At 38.4% G+C, this 19,231-nt stretch overlaps 1 protein-coding gene across 1 annotated transcript in view; it reads left to right on the top strand.

Moving 5' to 3' along the window:
* Positions 1-19,231, top strand: part of OCA2 (OCA2 melanosomal transmembrane protein) — a 205,757-nt gene that overhangs the window by 159,257 nt on the left and 27,269 nt on the right. The window contains exon 23 of the mRNA XM_013180616.3: positions 6,117-6,210. Coding sequence (XP_013036070.1) covers positions 6,117-6,210 — 94 coding nt within the window. The remainder of the gene's footprint in view (positions 1-6,116; positions 6,211-19,231) is intronic.

Genomic DNA, 19,231 nt, shown 5'->3' on the forward strand with positions numbered 1-19,231 from the left:
TCAGCAGAAGAGGTATATTCAGTTAGAAGGTAGCATTTGGGCTAACAGACATAACAAGACAAGGAAGCTATAGCAAGCTTTGAAACTCTAAGTGCAGAAGATAATACTGGTCTATCTCCTCTCCTTCCACTGCAGGCACTTTCCAGACAATACACCTTTTTTTATGTAAAATGGATAACGTGCTGCTTGCAGCAGCGTTGAGTGGTGCAAAAGGAAAAGAAAATCTAGTCTCTGATATAACTGATTTATAGTGATGAATCAGATACTCAATCAGACACTCTGTGTGACACTAAAGAAAGTTATACTTGTACCCTGGATATTACTTACACGTATATTAATATCTGCAACACAATCGCAGTTAACACACCTAAAATGAAGAGGGGCACTGAGCAGGAGTTGTGAACTTTTTTAGAGCAAGGCACCTGAACCATAGCAAAGCATAACAGCTAGGCTCCAATTGAAAGTCAATTTGTGTAAAGTTGGAATCTGAATTTTAAACATTGAACACTCTAAAATAACTTAATGGAGGGACATTTAGTTTTGAATAATATTACGTTGTTCTGCTCACCTCCGAAGTATAAAGTTGAATAATATACTTTTATTTCTATATTCCTATGGAACTATTTTTCAACATTTGGTCCCTAGTAGTGCCATGTGTGGAGAAGCTGTGAAACTGAGCAGACAATTTTAACGTCAGTATCTAAAAATCAGAGAGAGAAAAAAAGTGTAAACTAGGATATGTGTGCCCAGGAAAAATTCAGTTTTTCCTGTCATAGAAAAAAGAAAAGAATGAGCATAGAATAAAGCAATAGTTACAGTAACTGTCCAGCTGGCAGTATGGTAGTAGTAGTAAAATAGGGCCAAGGTGTTGAATTGAATGGTTAGGTCAATGAACTCTTTGGAAAAATTAACTCAAAACTGCGATTTACCTTCAGTATTTTCCCTATAAATTTCACATGTAGGCATTTGGACAGAAGTGTCCCATTCAACATGTTTCCAAACAGGTAAAATTAAAAAAATAATAAATTGATATTGTATAATTGAAGTCTGTGACTTATAACTATGTTCAATGAGTTCATGCAGGCCTTTTCCCCTTGCTGCTTATGAGCTGAGAATCCTGGTTATTGTAAGGATTGGTAATGGTTTAAATGGCCTTAATTCTTTATCTCTTTATTGATTGCAAATTTGATTATCCAGGGCTTGTTTATTTTTACACATAAACAATATTAAAAGATATTCAAGAGTTGTACACACTTAAGACATGAATATAAATGGCTCTGTTTAATGAGGCAAATCTGGATTAGATTAGCGTGAAACAGAAAATTAGTGAAAGCTGTGAAGGTTGTCTCCTGTAAGGGTAATAAAAACCATAACTGTTCAGTGTTCACTTCTGTAGCCAGGTTTGATACATTTGCTTGGGATGTGCTTTGATTAGAGAAATGACATATGCTATGGAAAGGAAGCCACACACTTCAGTCAATTTATACTTAACTAAATGGAGTGCATGGAAGACTGCAGAGTTTTGAAAATGTATGGAAATCAGGGAGCTGGCTTCCTTAAATAGGTTTTGTGTAGAAACTATAATGAGATTGTTTACAGCAAAAAGCAGGTCTGAGAAACCTCACCCTGAAATTATTCATGATTCTGTGGTGAACTCCTGGTTTCAAAGTGAGAATATTTGCCTGGGACAAAGCAGTAGACAGAGCTGTGCCTGTGTAAAACTGTGCCTTGCACAGATGTTTGTCCAAGGCCAGGGTAAATCTGCTTTCATGGCTTATGTTGAGTGCTGCATATGTCTTTTACTGTGGCTACAGGACAGTGAATTTTAGCTTTGCCATTGAAATAATTGGATTACAGAAAAATAATAAACACTTTTCTCTACTGGCACATCGCTAAATAATAGCCTTAGCTCAGCAGTTGTTATGAAAGCAGTGTAGTCTTTTTGTTTATGCATTAGCTAGCCAGAGATATAGGGAAAAGAAAATACAGAAAGTCTGTTGGTTAAGTCCATGTGTTGCTTGCTGTCTGCTGTTAGGCCATGTGGAGAAGTGGTGTGCTACGCTCAGAAAAAAACTTTTTTTTTTTTTCCTTTTTTCTCAGAAAAGAGCAATTCTCTTTTAAACTTGCTGCTGCACAAGGTACTATCTCCTTTATATTCTGAGAAACCATTTTTATGAAGGCTGCTCATGCCAGGCAAAATAGCTTTATTGGTGATAATCCCTTCCCTTTGATTTCTCGGTGCTTTGAATAAGAAACACGGATTCTGCCAGACACTTTGAGGGTGATTCTCTAGGCAAACATATTAAGAATGCAGCAGACCCAAGGGTTAGTTTTTTCTTGAGAGGGCAATACCAAAGACTCCTAAGAACTGATGGTACTTAGATGTAATAGATGTGCTGCTACCAAGTAAAACTAACAGCTGAGAATGAGGTTTAAAGTGAGAGGAAACATTACTGATGTAAACTGTCTCTCCCTTTGCTTATTATGGTTCTTCCCCAATTTCCCAGCCCGTTCCTTTGGTAAGATTAATCAGTTCTCCCCAAAGTATTTTTCAGTGCATTGCAGATTGTAGCCATGTGGATGAACTTTGTTTACCAAGGGAGAGGTCTGCTGAGCCAGGGAGGTGCATTAGATATGTTATACCAGTTCTAGGCTTGAATTTAGTAGTCTCTAGTATAGTCTCTATAGTGCTATAGCAGAGGGTAACAACTGAACACCGTGTTGCGAGAAAGTAGCTGCAAATGGAAGTAAAAGGCTGGAAGAAGCTGATCTGTTGGATACTGCAGGTATCAAATCAGACTTACCAAACTCTCTCAACATCTTCCCACTTGTTTCTCTAAGTTGGATTGATATAGAAAGACACATTTAAATAAGTAGGTTTTGGTTTTGGATATTTTTTATGGATTTATTTTTAACTACAACTGTTGAATACTTTCTTATACTTAAAATTGATTTTGCATTCCCTAAATATATTCAAAGTAATTTGCTGTGAGAAAAGATACTTTTATGTCACCTTTTCTGGACAGAAATGTTTGAAGACCTTCTATTGTGCTTCTGCAATAATTGTGCAAAGCTAGGGCATGTCCATAGAAAAATGATCATGATCCATAAGGATTCCTTTGTTATTTTCCTCTATATAGCCTATATAGCATTGACATTTTAACTGACATGTCTAGATCTTTCTATGATCACACATCAAAGTGAATATATATATGTATATATTTTTTGCATTAAGGAAAAATGTTTTCTTGATTTCATGGTTATGAATTTTTAAGCATAATTAGCATTGACAATAATGACTGCAGTATACCAAGAAAAAAAGGCAGAATAGGTATGAAAGATAATATTTATGGCTTACCTCAAACATATCATCTACTATGGATATTAGAAATATTGCATTTAATTCATTGTAATGAATATAGTTTCTTGATAACTATATGCTTTGTTATAAAGGATGAGTTACAGTAGTCATCAAAACTGATATACTGGTTATTACGGTGTTGTACTTTGATACAGTTGACCAGTGTGCTATTACAGCTTGAACATACAAGCAAATAGGAGTCTTTGCTATGTTTTTTAAGATTAATTACTCTTAAGGTTGAAGTTGATGTGATGATAAAGTGAAGATTCTGTGAAATCCTAGAAAATGCTTATTCTTCATTTGCATCAATTTGAACAAATTTAATGTGTATAGGTTCCCATGTACATGTACCTAGACTTGACTTATCTGTGATTCAGAGGTCATGGTTTCATTATTTCACTGCTGAGTTAAATGGCTGCCATTGAGATGGATGTTCCTTGGAGGGGAAACAAAAGTTTGCCTTGGCTGTTAATTTCAGTGCGGTTCTTTGAAGCCTGCTGAGCCAATACCTAATTAAACTGCATGCACAGTCTGAACAAATGAAAAAGAAATACCACTTCTTTCAGATAACATTTAAAGTGATGATTTCTCCTCAAGTGAAATCTACTCAGGGAAAACAATTCAATGCTGAAGCAGAAACTCTTTCCATAATAACTCATTATTTGAAGGCATTACTGTAGCACATGTACAGTATCGAAGAGAGTGTGCTGTTTGGAGATCTTGGCTGTATCTTGTCACAGCCATGTGACAAGTATAGTTTCATTCCTGTTTCCTTAATTTGAAACCAGAGCTATATTCCTTGTCTATAGTAATATTATTCTGATGGTGATGTCTAATTGCACTACATGTAGAGCAGAAACCTCTTATGAAATGTTTGGAGGCTGTAGACTAGTGATTAGCTTTGGAATTGAAAATTATTTAAGTGTTCCTGCCTGACTCCTCTAATAACTTCAGCTGTATTAACTTGCTCTGTTTTTGTATTAAGCCACATGTTTTGTGTCTCGCCTTTCTTATGCAAAAGCCTACCAGGAATTTTGGTGTTCTAAGTTCAATTTTATATCTCTGAAGTATTAAAGTAACTAAAATACACTTTTAGTCAAAGACAGGACAAAGAAAACAAGCTCAGTTGCTTTGGAAGGTCAAAGCCTTAAAAACAGCAAGTAGGAGGCAGCTCACCTAGCATAGCTCCTGAGAGAGCAGAAAAAGCAGAAAAAATGGAAAAAAAAAAGATGGGTTGGGTCAAGGGGAGGGAACAATTAAAGATATAAAATGTCTATTTGGGGTTGAGGACATGGGGAGATGTTTTCCTTACCTCAAGGAAAAGTATGTGCACCATGGGTGAATACTTAGGGGAATCATACTTCTGCCTTTATTCTGACCTATTCTTTGGTAAACTGAGCTCTGGGTGACCTGAAATGTTTATTAAGTCAAAACAATTAACTGCAACATTAATTACCTTCTGAACAGTTTCTCTCAAAGTCAGACTAGAAGAGTCTCCACTGAGCAGTAATGTTTAACAGGGCCAAAATGAGAAGAGTAACTATATGCCAATGAGAGCAAATGAAGACTTGAGCTTAGAATAAAAGGTTGTTAATGTAGTGATGTATGAAAAAAGAGATGACTTGCCACAGTTTAAAAATAATATCTTCCAGATGCTTACCTCTTTTGTTCAAAATTTCAATGAAGGAATAGAACATAGGTGTCCCAAATCATGCTTTAGAACAGAAATATTTGCCAAAGACATAATTTTGTTGCTTTGTGGAAGTCAAGTATATGAGTTTTCTGAAGTCTAAGATATGACATATGTGAAAACTATAGAACATGGGTCAGTCTTTCTGAATGCTGAATACCTGATTACTTTATGTTGCCACAATGTTGAAAGTTTAGAGAAAAAACAGGAGTAAATTAGTTACTGGAAAAGGCTTAAAAGAAAAAAGAAGAGATATGTAGTTCTCTCAAGAAGATAGATGTGCTTTATAAACATGCACATTTATAAACATTTATAAACATGCACACAAAGGCATTTTTTGCCTTTGAATTTTCCTCTTGTAAGGGGACCTGTGTAATGTAATTTGTTGAAGTTCAGTAAATAAAGGTATTTTCTTCTATGTATTAAAGAAACATTATGGTTTGGCAAACAAAGTATGGTGATCCTTTTGACTTCAGCAAATACATGTGAAACAGATCTAGTCTCTTCCATTGTCTGACATTTTTATTTATTAAAAAAGCAACACAAAATCCAACCAACAATTAGGTATCATATATATATAAAAGACATTAATTTGCCAATGTCATGCCTGTGTAGGGAAAAAAGGCATCCGTTTTTCTTAACATCCTCAAATGTTAGTTGAAGATATTGCTGCAAAATTCTGTTTTCTTCCCTGTGCTATCTCATCGTTTGTTTTCAGCTCGTCTGATGGCATCTTATTGTAAAAGAAACAAAAAAATCAGCAAGTTTATCTGAATGCAAGTCTCTGGTGTCACTTTGATGACTGTTAGATTGGTGTTATGTTCTTTCCCTATTTTCCTGGCTTATGTAGAGTTAGAGAATGATACCAGGCTTATCTTTGAAAGCAATGAACTATTTATAGGATGTAGAAATATTGTCTGTATGTTTCTTTTCAAGTCTATACAACAGAAATTGATTTTTTTTTTTTTCTAACTGGTACATCTAAGGACGTTAGCACAGAATAAACAGAAGAAAGGTAAGAAACAGAACATGACTATAAACCAGTATTTGTTTTCTGAACTGCAGGTAACGGGACATTGATTGGAGCATCTGCAAATGTTGTTTGTGCAGGAATTGCTGAACAGCATGGTTACGGCTTCTCTTTCATGGAGTTTTTCAGGTAAATTTTAAACTTCTCTCTTTAAAAGTGTCATCTTTTCCTTTAGACACACAATGGATTCTCCAATGGGAAAATCTATCGAAAAGGTCTATAAAATAGATTTGTGTTTCTTTACTGTAAGGGTGACAGAGCACTGACACAGGTTGCCCAGAGAGGTTGTGGAGTCTCCTTCTTTGGAGATATTCAAAAGCTGCCTGGATGCGATCCTGTGCAACATGAGTTAGGTGACCCTGCTTGGTAGGGGGCTTGGACCAGATGATCGATCTCCAGAGGTCCCTTCCAACCTCAACCATTCTGTGACTCTGTGTTCCTAATTTGTTTTTGGGAACTGAAATGCCAGCAGAAGATTGATCATGTAATTTTTATGTAGTGTGGATAGAGCGTATAAAGGTGTTGTGATTACAGCGAAACCCTGGGAGAAGGTGGGATGCCCCAGTTCAAACTGAGTAGAACTTCACAATCCCCTTAAGTAAACTGATTTATCTAAAGGCAATTACTATTTTTTGGACCACCTACTCAGCAGCTATAAGTGAAAGTGTAATCAATGGTCAGTAGCAGGTCAAGTTGTAGTTTAATACTGGTGTAATTATTAATTAATAATTGTTTAATAACAACAAGGGAATGACATGAAGCTCTGTCGGGGGAGGTTCGGGTTGAATATTAGGAAAAGGTTCTTCACTGAGAGTCTCTAAATCAAGTCTTCACTGGCTTAGGGAAAGCAGAAACAAAGATGTTTAAAGAGTAACTAGTCCTTTCAGCATTATTCACTGGAATTTACTCTTTGGAAAGACTGAAGATGATACACACATGTTCTGAAGTTACCTTCTGTATGTATGCTTTCAGTGGAAATAATTACTGGGGAAGGCTGTGGTCATTGTGAGGAAAGATGTGAGAACTGAATCCAGAACAGTCACAGGAAGGTAGTATTGGATATTAATTAGCAGAAAGAACATAAAAGCCCACTTTTTCTAGCTTCTCATTCCCTGAGCAGGCAGTTCATGAGTTCTTGCATAACTTGCCTTAGGAAAAGATTTATTTCATTCAAGTGTACCCTGATTCAATATATTCAGAGGCTTCCCCTGGCATTAAGAGGTATTATGTGTAGCTCTTGAGGATTTTGATCTTGCTTACTTTTATTCATGAAGGTTTCCTCAAAGAACAGAGTGATTCTTTTCTGCATTTCTTCCTTGTTTGCCCAGGGTCCCTCATTAGGTTTCACACATCTGATTCAAGGTCTTCTACCAGTATATACTGTTAGTATCTTAGAGAATGTTTTGGTGTTGTTGAACTCAGGTCTGGGAACGATAAGGTAGAGTCCCTGTGAATATGGATCAGGGGGATGGTCAACAAGGTGGACATCCTGGTGGGAGTCTGTCATAGACCGCCAAACCAGGATTAAGAGATGGGTGAGGCATTCTACGAGCAGCTGGTGGAAGTTGCGCAATCACCAGCACTTGTTCTCATGGGGGACTTCAACTTCTTGGACATATGCTGGAAATACAATACAGCCCTGAGGAAGCAGTCTAGGAGGTTCCTGGACTGTGTGGAAGACAGCTTCCTGACTCAGCTGGTTAGTGAGCCTACCAGAGGGAGTGCCCCGCTAGACCTGCTGTTCACAAATAGAGAAGGACTGGTGGGAGATGTGGTGGTCAGGAGCTGTCTTGGGCAGAATGACCACAAAATGGTAGTTCTCTATTCTTGGTGAAGTCAGGAGGGGCATCAGTAAAACTGCTACCTTGGACTTCTTCAGGGCAGACTTTGAACTGTTCAGGATGCTGGTAGGCAGGGTGTCTTGGGAGTCACTCCTGAAGGGCAGAGGGATCCAGAAAGGCTGGATGCTCCTCAAGAAGGAAGTCTTAAAGGTGCAGGAGCAGCCTGTCCCTGTGTGCCATAAGATGAGCTGGTGGGGAAGAAGACTGGCATAGCTGAGCAGGAAACTTTTTCTGAGTTTCTGGGAGAAAAAGAGAGTCTATGTCTCGTGGAAGAAGGGACAGGCAACTCATGAGAGTACAAGGAAGCTGCCAGCATTTGCAGAGAGAAAATCAGGAAAACCAAAGCCCAGCATGAGCTCAACCTGGCCACTATGGTTAAGGATAACAAAAAATGTTTTTACAAATATATTAACACTAAGAGGAGGGTCAAGGAGAATCTCTATCCTTTACTGGATGCAGGGGGAAACGTGACTACTAAGGATAAGGAAAGGGCTGAGGTTCTTAATACCTTCTTTACATCTGTTTTTACTAGCCAGACCACTTATCCTCAGGTTACTCAGCCTCCCAACCTGGAAGTTTGGGATGGGGAGCAGAAGAAACCCCCCAGCAGTTCAGGTGGAAACAGTTAGAGACCTGCTGCTCCACCTGGACTGTCACAAGTCCATGGGGCCAGATGGGATCTACCCGAGGGTGCTGAGAGAGCTGGTAGATGTGATTGCTGGGTCGCTTTCCATCATCTATCAGTGGTCATGGTCATCCAGAGAGGTTTTGGATGACTGGAGACTTGCTAATGTGACACCCATCTGTAAGAAGTGTCAGAAGGAGTACCTGAGGAACTACAGGCCTGTCATCCTGACCTTGGTGCCATGAAAGTTGATGGAGCGGGCCTTCTTGAATGCAATCACACAGCATGTGCAGAACAACTGGGGGCTCAGGCCCAGTCAGCATGGGTTCATGAAAGGCAAGTCCTGCCTGACCAACCTCATCTCCTTCTATGACCGGGTGACACACCTAGTAGATGAGGGAAAGGCTGTTTAGTCTACCTAGACTTCAGCAAGGCCTTTGACACAGTCTCCACCAGTATTCTGGAGAATCAGGCAGCCCATGGCTTGGACAGGTACACTCTTGGCTGGGTTAAAAACTGGTTGGACAGCCAGGCCCAGAGAGTGGTGGTGAATGGAGTGAAATCCAGCCGGTGACTAGTCACCAGTGGTGTTCCCCAGGGGTCAGTGTTCGGGCCCATCCTCTTTAATATCTTTCTTGATGATTTGGATGATGGAATTGAGTGCACCCTCAGTAAGTTTGCAGATGACACCATGTTGGGGAGAAGTGTCAATCTGCCGGAGGGTAAGGAGGTTCTGCAGAGGGACCTGGACAGGTTGAATCAACGGGCAGAGGCCAATGGGATGGGTTCAACATGGCTAAGTGCCAGGTCCTGCACTTTGGTCAAAACAACCCCATGCAATGCTACAGGCTTGAGGTAGAGTGGCTGGAAAGCTGTGCAGAGGAAAAGGACCTGGGGGCACTTATTGATGCTCACCTGAACATGAGCCAGCAGTGTGGCCAGGAAGGCCAATGGCATCCTGGCTTGTATCAGGAATAGCGTAGCCAGCAGGACCAGGGAGGTGATCATCGCCCTGTACTCTGGTGAGGCTGCACCTCGAGTACTGTGTTCAGTTTTGGGCTCCTCACTACAAGAAAGATGTCGAGGCTCTAGAGTATGTCCAGAGAAGGGCTACGAAGCTGGTGAAGGGTCTGGAACACAAATCCTATGAGGATTGACTGAGGGAACTGAGGTTGTTTAGTCTGGAGAAGAGGAGGCTCGGGGAGACCTTATTGCTCTCTACAGGTACCTGAAAGGAATCTCTGGGAAGCTGGGGGTTGGCCTCTTCTCACAGATAAGTAGCGATAGGACTAGAGGGAATGGCCTCAAGTTGCACCAGGGGAGGTTTAGGTTGCAAATTAGGAGAAATTTCTTCTCAGAAAGAGGGTTTAGGCATTGGAATGGGTTGCCCGGGGAGGTGGTGGAGTCACCATCCCTGGGGGTGTTTAAAGAAAGGTTGGTTGTGGTGCTTAGGGACATGGTTTAGCGGGTGACATTGGTAGCAGGGAGATGGTTGGGCCAGATGATCTTGGAGGTCTTTTCCAACCCTAATGATTCTATGATTTTGTGATTCTATCTCATCTTGCAAATCTTTGGAAGTCACCAGGGAAAATTCATGTATACCATGCATGTGGAGATGATGACCTTCTGCTCCTGACTTTTGCCAAGGTGTAGTCAGGGCAAGTGTAGACTGTTACTGGTGTGTCCTTCTCAGGTGTTTCCATGCAGGAAATCTATCTGACCAGACATGTCTGTCTCAGATGGTGTTTAGAGTCACGCATCACAGTACACTACTTCCCATACCTGCAAGCTTCTTCCTCTCTACCTGTAAACTAAGCTCAAATTATGCAACTGTGTTTGAGGGGCCTTTGTTAGAAGTAGTTTTTTTGCGAACCATATTTTGTGATGGTGGTCTGAGGAGGAGAAGTGAGCAAGGTTGGGGAGCAAATCTGGTGAGTGCACCTTGACATAACAGAGGTGGAGGTGCCTAGTGACCAGGACATCCTGGTGACTCTCTATCCATTCAGAACCACATCTAATTGCTTCCTCCCCTGGATCAAGAGTCCTTCCTTCCCCAAAGATCTGGGGATGCGTATCTTGTTCCAGACTACCAGCTGGTTGTTTGACCATACCCTTGGTGTCCTATCCTCACAACCCAAGCAACTCAGACCCATGTGCTGGAAGTGCTGTTCTGGTGGAATAGGATGGCATTTAAGTGGAAAAAAATTATCCTGGGAAAGGAGGGAGAAAGACATAGATCCGCCTTACCAGCGGTGAAGGAACTTTAATCAGCCCAGTGTCCAGAGGACACTGCTGGTTTAGGAGATACAAGGTGCCAACCACACATATCTGGCTGTGACTGTGCTGGCCAGTGTCACCAAGTATCTTACCCAGAATGTATTTAGTCCTTCTTCCTTGTTCCCACCTTTCCCATCAACATACATAGAAACCAGTTCTGTCAGAACTGTGCTCAAAAGGGGAGGAGCAAAACTGCCTTTGAGAAAATATTACTCAATTGCCGTGGATTCAATGTGTTGTTTCTGGTTCTTGCGAGCTTTTCTTGATACCTCACTGTGCTGGTATCTCGATACCTCGCTATTGCTGGTATCTTAATAAGAAGATTCCCATCTCACTTAGAATATATGAAAACCATAAAAATCTTTTTTAGAACCATGAAAATTCATGTATTTTAACCATTGAGTCCATCATACATGGTAGTAGGGCAACAAAAAGGGGCTTCTACTGGTATATCAGCAACAAAAGGAGGACTAAGGGAAACAGGAGCCTATTTCTGAATGAGATAATGACCTGCGGACAAAGGAAAGGGAGAGGTACACACTACTATGGTCATTGGCACAATGTTCAGCTGGAGGCCAGTCACTAGTGGTGGTTCCCAAGGTGGTTGTGATCTTCAGTGGTGCCTTCCAACCTCAACCATTCTGGAATTCAGCATTTAATGATCACAAGAAATCTGAAGGCAAATAACAAATAACTGCCAAGATCACAAGTAGCAATTTCCTTAAAGATGCTCTTGGGTTTTGGACCCAGTCCAACTAAATTACAGTCCTCTTTCACCTTGGAAACAGCTCCATAAAACTGTATTTATATCCTTTAATCTTTCTCCTGAAAAATCTTATTTATACTCTATTTTTTCATTATCCTTCTAGTAATTTTAAGGTAGGGCTGAACACAGTACTCCAGGCAGTGTCCCCTTGTTTTTTTCCCATGTTACAAAGCTAAGGTGAAATACGAAGTAAAGAGTTATTTGCTTTTTGTTGTTGTTTATCTATGCCATTTAAAGTTCACATTTTACTATTTACTGTTAAGTCAAAGATTCTTTCAGCTTTCATGTTACCTCCTTTCACTGAGCATGAATATTTCTGTTCCACCTGCCTGGCCTCCAGTTCTTTTTTTTTCTCTTTTTTTTTTTTCCCCCACATCTTGTTTCTGACTAACATATTATCAATGGGCAGAGATAAAAGGAAATGATGTGATCTATTAAGTCAGTTATAAGATGGACACAAAGATAAATATTAAAGCATAAAAATAGATATAATTGTCAGTCAGTGGGGACTGGAAAAGAAGATAGGGAGTGGTGGGCTATTTGCTGTATATGGTCAAGGGTAGACATCAGAGCAAAAAATGAACATTACGCCTCTGAAGAGAAATACAATTTTGTTTGGTAGTCTGGGGTTGGAAGGGACTTTAACGAACATCTAGTTCCAACTTCCCTGCCATAGGCATGGATGCCACCCACTAGATCAGGTCACCCGGGGTCTAACCTGGTCTCAAAACACCTCCAGGGATGAGGCATCCACAACCTTTCTGGGCAACCTGTTCCACTGCCTCACCACCCTCTGAGTGAAGAATTTCCTCCTAACCTCTAATCTAAATCTCCCCTCTTTTAGTTAAAACCATTCCCCCTTGTCATGCCGTTATCTGATTGAGCAAGGAGTTGCTCTCCATCTTTTTCATAAAAGTCCCCTTTAAGTACTGAAAAGCCACAATGAGTTCACCCTGGAGCCTTCTCTTCTTTAGCTTTCTCTTCTTCTCTTTTTTGATGTGAAGGTAATTACTGAGTGACAGCATATATAAGTAAGCAGAAGACAGGGAAAGATAATATGCATAGTATGATTTTTAGTCTGGCTATCAGAGAAACTTGCAATCATAAACAAGACAATTAACATAAATGAGGGCAGCCCGTGTAATAGTGATACTATTTCTTTTAGCAAATGGTCAAATAAAGACAGTATAGTCTTCTTGCCTGAATGATTTCCAGAGGTTAACATAGAGATTTTATATCTATCAAGGGTGTAGAAAGTTTTGTTTTTCTTGAGAAATAAAAGAAGATAGAGAGCATTGAAGATGTCTCTTCTAATCGAGGTACTGCATTTTTTGTTAGCTTTAAATTTTTACCAATCTGTCTCTGAGTTTGTTTTTCATATAGCATTACACTGGGTCAATCTGCCCTATGGATTATGAAAATAACCCACAGAAATCTTTTTGTTACCAATGAAAAATTTGCTTCTTACTTTCACAGCATAAGAAGTGCTCATTGCTGTAGGGTCTGTAATTATCTGTTTCTACATGCTAATAAAATTGCCAGCTTGATTTTTAATCTTCTCGTTAAGAAATGCATTTATAGCCTTTTAAATGTACGTGGTATTTCAAACATAAAATAAGACATGTTCCATCATCATGCTTCAGTACAATACCAATCACCACTGTGTGTCTGTGATACATAATGTGATTTAAAAAAATAACAAAAAACAGATAAATGCTCAAGCTATATGACAGGAGAAGAAAGTGGGGATTATAGGAAATACTCTAATTTTATTTAATGTAAATTTTGTCTGACTGTGAATATATCATGGTGTAGAATATATAGGCAAAAGAAGAGTGGATTGGATAACTATGTATTAGGATGAGTATATGGGAGAGATGATTTGATACATGAGTCTGCCTGGAAGAACACTGTATGAGCCCAAGGGACCTAATTTAGATAACAGTGTTAAACTTAGCTGGGCATGATCCTGCAAGTATTGTGCATATTTTCAGGTTTTGCGTTTTTCTGTTGTCACTTTCCCTTCATATGGTATCTGAAGAGCTGAATTAATATTCTCTGTCTTCACTGGGAGTAACAATTATTTGGAAGTGTCAAAAAATATTGGTTTCTGATAATAGCTTACTAAAAAATGTTCTCAACATAGGATTTATCTTGGGAGTTATTCACAGCAAAAATATTTACAGTAGTATATCCCTGCTTGTATCCCTTTATCCCTGCATGAGAGCAATCATAGAATCACAGAATGGCTTGGCTTGGAAGATCGCTTAAAGGTCACTTAGGTCCAACCCCCATGCCATAGGCAGGGATGCCACCCACTTGATCAGGTTGGCCCCATCCAACCTGGCCTTGAACACCTCCAGGGATGGGACATCCACAACTTCTCTGGTGATCATCCATAATGACTGTGAAACAGTGCTTCCTGTGGAAATTATCATTCATGCACGTGGGAGGACAAATGTGATGTCCTTTGGTACCCCCGTGTATCCTATTTACATGATTTAATAAAAATTACTTAAAAAGCAAACAAACAAACCCAACACTGTGCTCTGTAAAGCCATATAAATGGCTTGATTATGTGTTAGATATTAGTAGTCCTGTTCATTCCATTTCAATTAGTGTCATTTTTCCTTCTTTCCTTGTTATTAACACTACTCTATGCTAAACACTGTTGGTGGTTTAAGGCTGATTCTGGTCAGAATAAAAACAGCCCTGTTACCTTGGATGTGGACTTTAGTGGTGGAGACTTCAGTTGAGCAATGTGGCATTCAAACTCCTGAATACAATTCACCTCTGGGCTTTCTATCAGCTGTGAAGCTCCAGAACATAGGTTTTTAGGATGCTTAAAGTTCAATGATTCAATGAACTGCTGTGGAAAGGTTAATGAGAAAGACACACAGGTTAGCTTCATCTCATTTCCCACAACTTTTATGATGAGTAAGGAAGAGTAATGGGTTAAATGGGTCATGGGTTAAATGCTGATATTTGACATGATAACAGACTTCTGCTCAGATAAGTATAAACACAACACTTCAAACAAGATCTCTCAACAAACACATTAATTCAATTTGTGCAAGTTTTTGTTTTACAACTATTGCTTCATAAAACTTCTATCTTTGAAAATCCGTTTTTTTTTAGGTTTATTGCATCATCTTTTTTGGCTTTATCTTGGTTTCTTTGCATATGTATGGAAAACATTAGAAGTTTTATTTGAAGTACCTTATTTTAATCATAAACTTAAAATCCATTTATACATGAAAATATTTATTAATACACTTAGGGAAATGAGTTTAAAAAATATACTCTAGACTTTAACATCCTATTCACTGTTGTACTAGGAAGGGCAAAGCTTTAGACTATCTGTTGATTTTTCAGCTGATCTTTCATTGAGGTAGAAAGGTAGTAAATTTTTCAGTGTTAGATTCTAGGCTGGGCTTGTTAAGAAGAATGCCAGTTTTCTTTCAGCTATCCAAGAATAACCATTGTAAGATTTTAAATTGTCAGCACTGGCCAAATGAGTGCTCTTCAATAAGCAAATGCCACATTAACGTCCATGTCAGTTGATTAAAGTGAACTTTGCTTATTTTAAATAGTTGTATACTCCATGAACTTAAGTATTCTTGCAATAGTGGAGTACAAACCATTTTAAGAATAATTCATGAGTTATAAGTGTTTATGAATGTTTCTTTTGATTTTTATTTAAGGATAAGAAATACCATAAATGGAAAGATGAACTATTGTGTTTTGTCACGTTTTTAGGAAAAAAAAAAGAGGAAAAATACTATTTTGAGACCTTAATTATGGAGATATTTCCTTTTCGAACTTGAAATGCGAGTTTTCTGTACCATGTGAAGTTTTACATGGAGTTAACAAACTTATATCTTCTAACTAAAGTAAATATCTTTGAATTCTTTGGCCTGTGCATTGTTTTTCCTTCTCTTTTTGCTGTGAAGTCTTCTGGATTAAAAAATCACTTTTCAGAAAAAATAGATGAAATCTAACTAGTTAATCTTATTTTAAGCTGCGTAAGATTCTGTTATTCATTTTTTTATTTTTATTTTTATTGTTTTATCTTTTGAAGACTATGAAATGAGTTCATATCATTCTCAAAGATCTGAAAAAGGGCTTCTTGAAAACAATTGCAATAATTAATTTTCTTTATTGGGCTCTATAGGAAGCACTGATTCTCCAGGAATATACATACCACTTTGCTATCGTGGGGTATTCTCACAAAGTAGTGTCTAACTGGAGTTAAAGGGACTTAACAGTGCAAGGAGCAGATATGATGTAACATGGTCCTTCACCTTGGCCTTGACCATAAGTCTTCCAGTTTGAGAAATGGGTTCGAATGTACTGCATCTCCAATCTAGCATTTCTATTTCTGTTTCCTTCCTGTAGAAACCAAAGGGGAGAAGGTAAGGGGAGAAGAGGTGAGGAGGGAGAAAAAAGGATAAGAGATGCCTTTGTGTGCCCAGGTCTCATTTCACGTTGGAGCTGGTACATAGCTAGAACACAGCTCACTTAGAGACTGCTCATGTTCTGGTGCAAGGCTTCTCATGCTGCTATTAACAGCAAGCAAAATGTCTCACTTTTACTCCTAGCTTCTTATTCTTCATCTGTATTTGTCTTAGCCCTCTTCTCAACTGCCGTGGTGTTAACTGTGAAATTTAATATGTTTTGACATAAAGATGAACACTGAAGCACAAGTAAAATCAAATGCGTGTCAGGATGGAGTGATGCTTGTAGCTAACACAGACAAAAATTGTGATTTCTTATATTGCATTTTTTTGCCTTTACAATAGGGCAGTCCAAAAAAAAAAAAAATGATCACTTCTAATATGGTGGTTTTAACCAGTATCTGTGGAAGAGAAGTTCACCATCGCCTTAGCTCAGTATTTGTGAAAGACTTAAAATCTTTTCTTGTTTCTTTACACTCTACTTTAATGCTGAAGTTTTTATAGATGATATTTTCCCTATAACAATTGCACATGAATTGTCTGAATTAATGCTTCCTTCAACTTACAGAGCTATGATGGTTGCCACATAAGCAGATATTACACTAAGAAAGATATTTATTTATAGGGTGATTTTTTGTTGTTGTTGTTTAGACTATATTATATTTTTACATTTATTTTTTCTGATAATCTGCAAAGAAAACTGAAGAGAAGATAAAGTCTTACTGCATTCAGGTGGGTGAGATACAGTATGGTGTGAAAGTTTTACAAAGCCCTTCCCCAAACCAATCTTTTTAAGTGAATAGAACTGCACTTCAAGAATCTTGCCTTAAAAAATATCCCCAAAGCCCAGGGTTTTAGTTGCAGACTTTAATTTATGCTGAAAAGTGTATTTGAAAATCAGAATGTCTGCTCCAAAGAATAATGCAGTGCTTCTTCAGTGTCTCTTTAAATAGCAGTCATGTAAAAACTTAAAGAATGAAATGCTAGAAAAACCTGCAGGGAACAATTTTTCACTTGTAGGTGGTGGAGTTTGAATAAAACTCCTTTCGTCTGACCATGAGGGTTCATATTTTAACACTACTAATATTGGCTGAGATCAGTTGAGACTATTTACCTTTCTAGCAGGCTTTTAAAAGGCAAGTAAATTACCACATTTTTCATTTCACTGAATTTGATTTCTACCAGATACTCAAACTATTTTGAGTGGTACTGTATCTAAACGTACAGCATTTCATGGTTAGATATAAGGTCTTATAATTAAAATGTGTTATCCAGTTTTAGGAGCATGTGGAGTGAAAACAGGAAGGCTCTCTAAGTGATTAAACTTCTACACCATCAAGGCAGGAGCTAATTTGGAGCCTTGTGCTGTAGTTTATGCTTTCTGTTGAGGTGCATATGCTTTTATTAAAAGCTAAAAAGCACAAAGTGAAGTTCATATGTACCATTATGCTGTTAGGCTTTTCATGATTGTGGTTGAAAAATAAGATAATAATAAACGAACAAACTTGGAGACTGTTCATTCAGAGAGATTTTCTGTAGTTAAGAGGTCAGTGCATTATTTTCTGAGATAATTCATCAATGTCAGTAGTGTTAATGAAGATGTGGGACAAGTGTCAAGTATTATTCTGTCCACATCTCTACTGCCATTGTGATCTAGCACTTGTGTTTTGTTGTAGATCACTAAATGAAAAGTGTGCCAGTGCCTTACATGCTGTGAGTAGGCCCAAGTGAGAAGAGAGGAGAGAGCATCTTCATTCTCTTTCTAGTTACACTACTCACTGATAATCATGCGTAGCCTCATATTGCCTGCTTTTTAACAAGCTAATATCAGAGGAATATTTCTGGCAAGAAGAGAAGTAGGACTTAAATAGCCTTTGATACTTTCCCTCACCATGTCTTGAAGCTAGAAGCTGGTCTGAATTTCTTCTTGTTACCATCTCAGTTCATATAGCACAAGGAAAAGGTAAGGGCCTACTTTTGATAGATGTGGTTCCTAGCTAGCTTGTGTGCTGTATAGTGCTGAAAAAGCTGTGTTACACAAAGGGAAAAATATAATAGTGCAAATTGTTAATCTTAGTTTCCTTTATTGATTTATTTATTTATTTTCTGAAATGGACAGATTATTTTTGAAATCTACGGTGGGTTAATCTTGGATGGCTGCCAGTTACCCACCAAGCCACTCTGTCATTCATCTCCCTCAGATGGGTTTTCTGCCTTTCAGGTGGTCAGAACAAATCCTGCCTTTCCGTAGCCATTTGTTATGGCCCTGCAGGACAGTGTAAATAGCATACATATGAAGAAGAAGAAGTGAACTAACAATAATCCTGCTAAATATTCCAAGATCTTTGTTTATAGACTTGTGTATGGAACAGGTTTTATTGGAAACATTTCTGTCTTTTGCTTCAGTTTCACAGCTGAAACTGTTTAATCTCTTTCCCTGTTTTTCTGCCTGAAAGACAGCGGCTACTGCATAGGTTTCTCTCGATCTTGCAAATTTTTTTTATTCTCACAGCGTGTGAGAACCTTCTGGAAAGGTTCTAAATTGTTGCCTTTTGCTGAAGTTCTTGCCTTTTAAAAAGCAAATTTGGAATCTGTACTGAAACACTGTTATTTTGCTTTGTTATAAAACTGAATATTTGCCTTACCCAGGTGTTGGCCAGACTGAAAAAAATCATTTGATTTCTCCTCAGGTGCCATACACACGATTAATGCGAACTTTCTTTACTGATTTGTTTCCTTGTGACTGAAATTTCAAATGTCTTCAACGGAATTCACTTTGAAGCACACTGAATTACATTCTTACTTCTCCCACTGTAATGAGGAGGTTTTTAAATCTGAAAAGTGTGATCTCAACCAGAGCAGGAGATCTACGTATAGTAATACTGATACATGAAATGTTAAAAAAAAAAAGAAGTTGAGCAATATGGCTATGAATAATGAAAACAAGGAGGGAGAGAACAAAATTGAGGCCATTCCAAAAGAGCAAAAGCTGAAATCAGCAAAATTAAAAAAAAAAACACAAAATCTGTTGTATTTCTTATATATGATATATTGGTGAAGGCTGTTTATAGTAAAGGCTATTTACAGGGACTGGGAAAAGAGTGAAATACAGGTTTATGACTTATGGAGTCCTTTGCTTTCACTGCTTCATTGAGAACTCATTGAAATCTATGGTCTCTGTTAA

The sequence above is a fragment of the Anser cygnoides genome, chromosome 1 (assembly GCF_040182565.1).
Source record: "Anser cygnoides isolate HZ-2024a breed goose chromosome 1, Taihu_goose_T2T_genome, whole genome shotgun sequence".
Classification (NCBI taxonomy): Eukaryota; Metazoa; Chordata; class Aves; order Anseriformes; family Anatidae; genus Anser; species Anser cygnoides.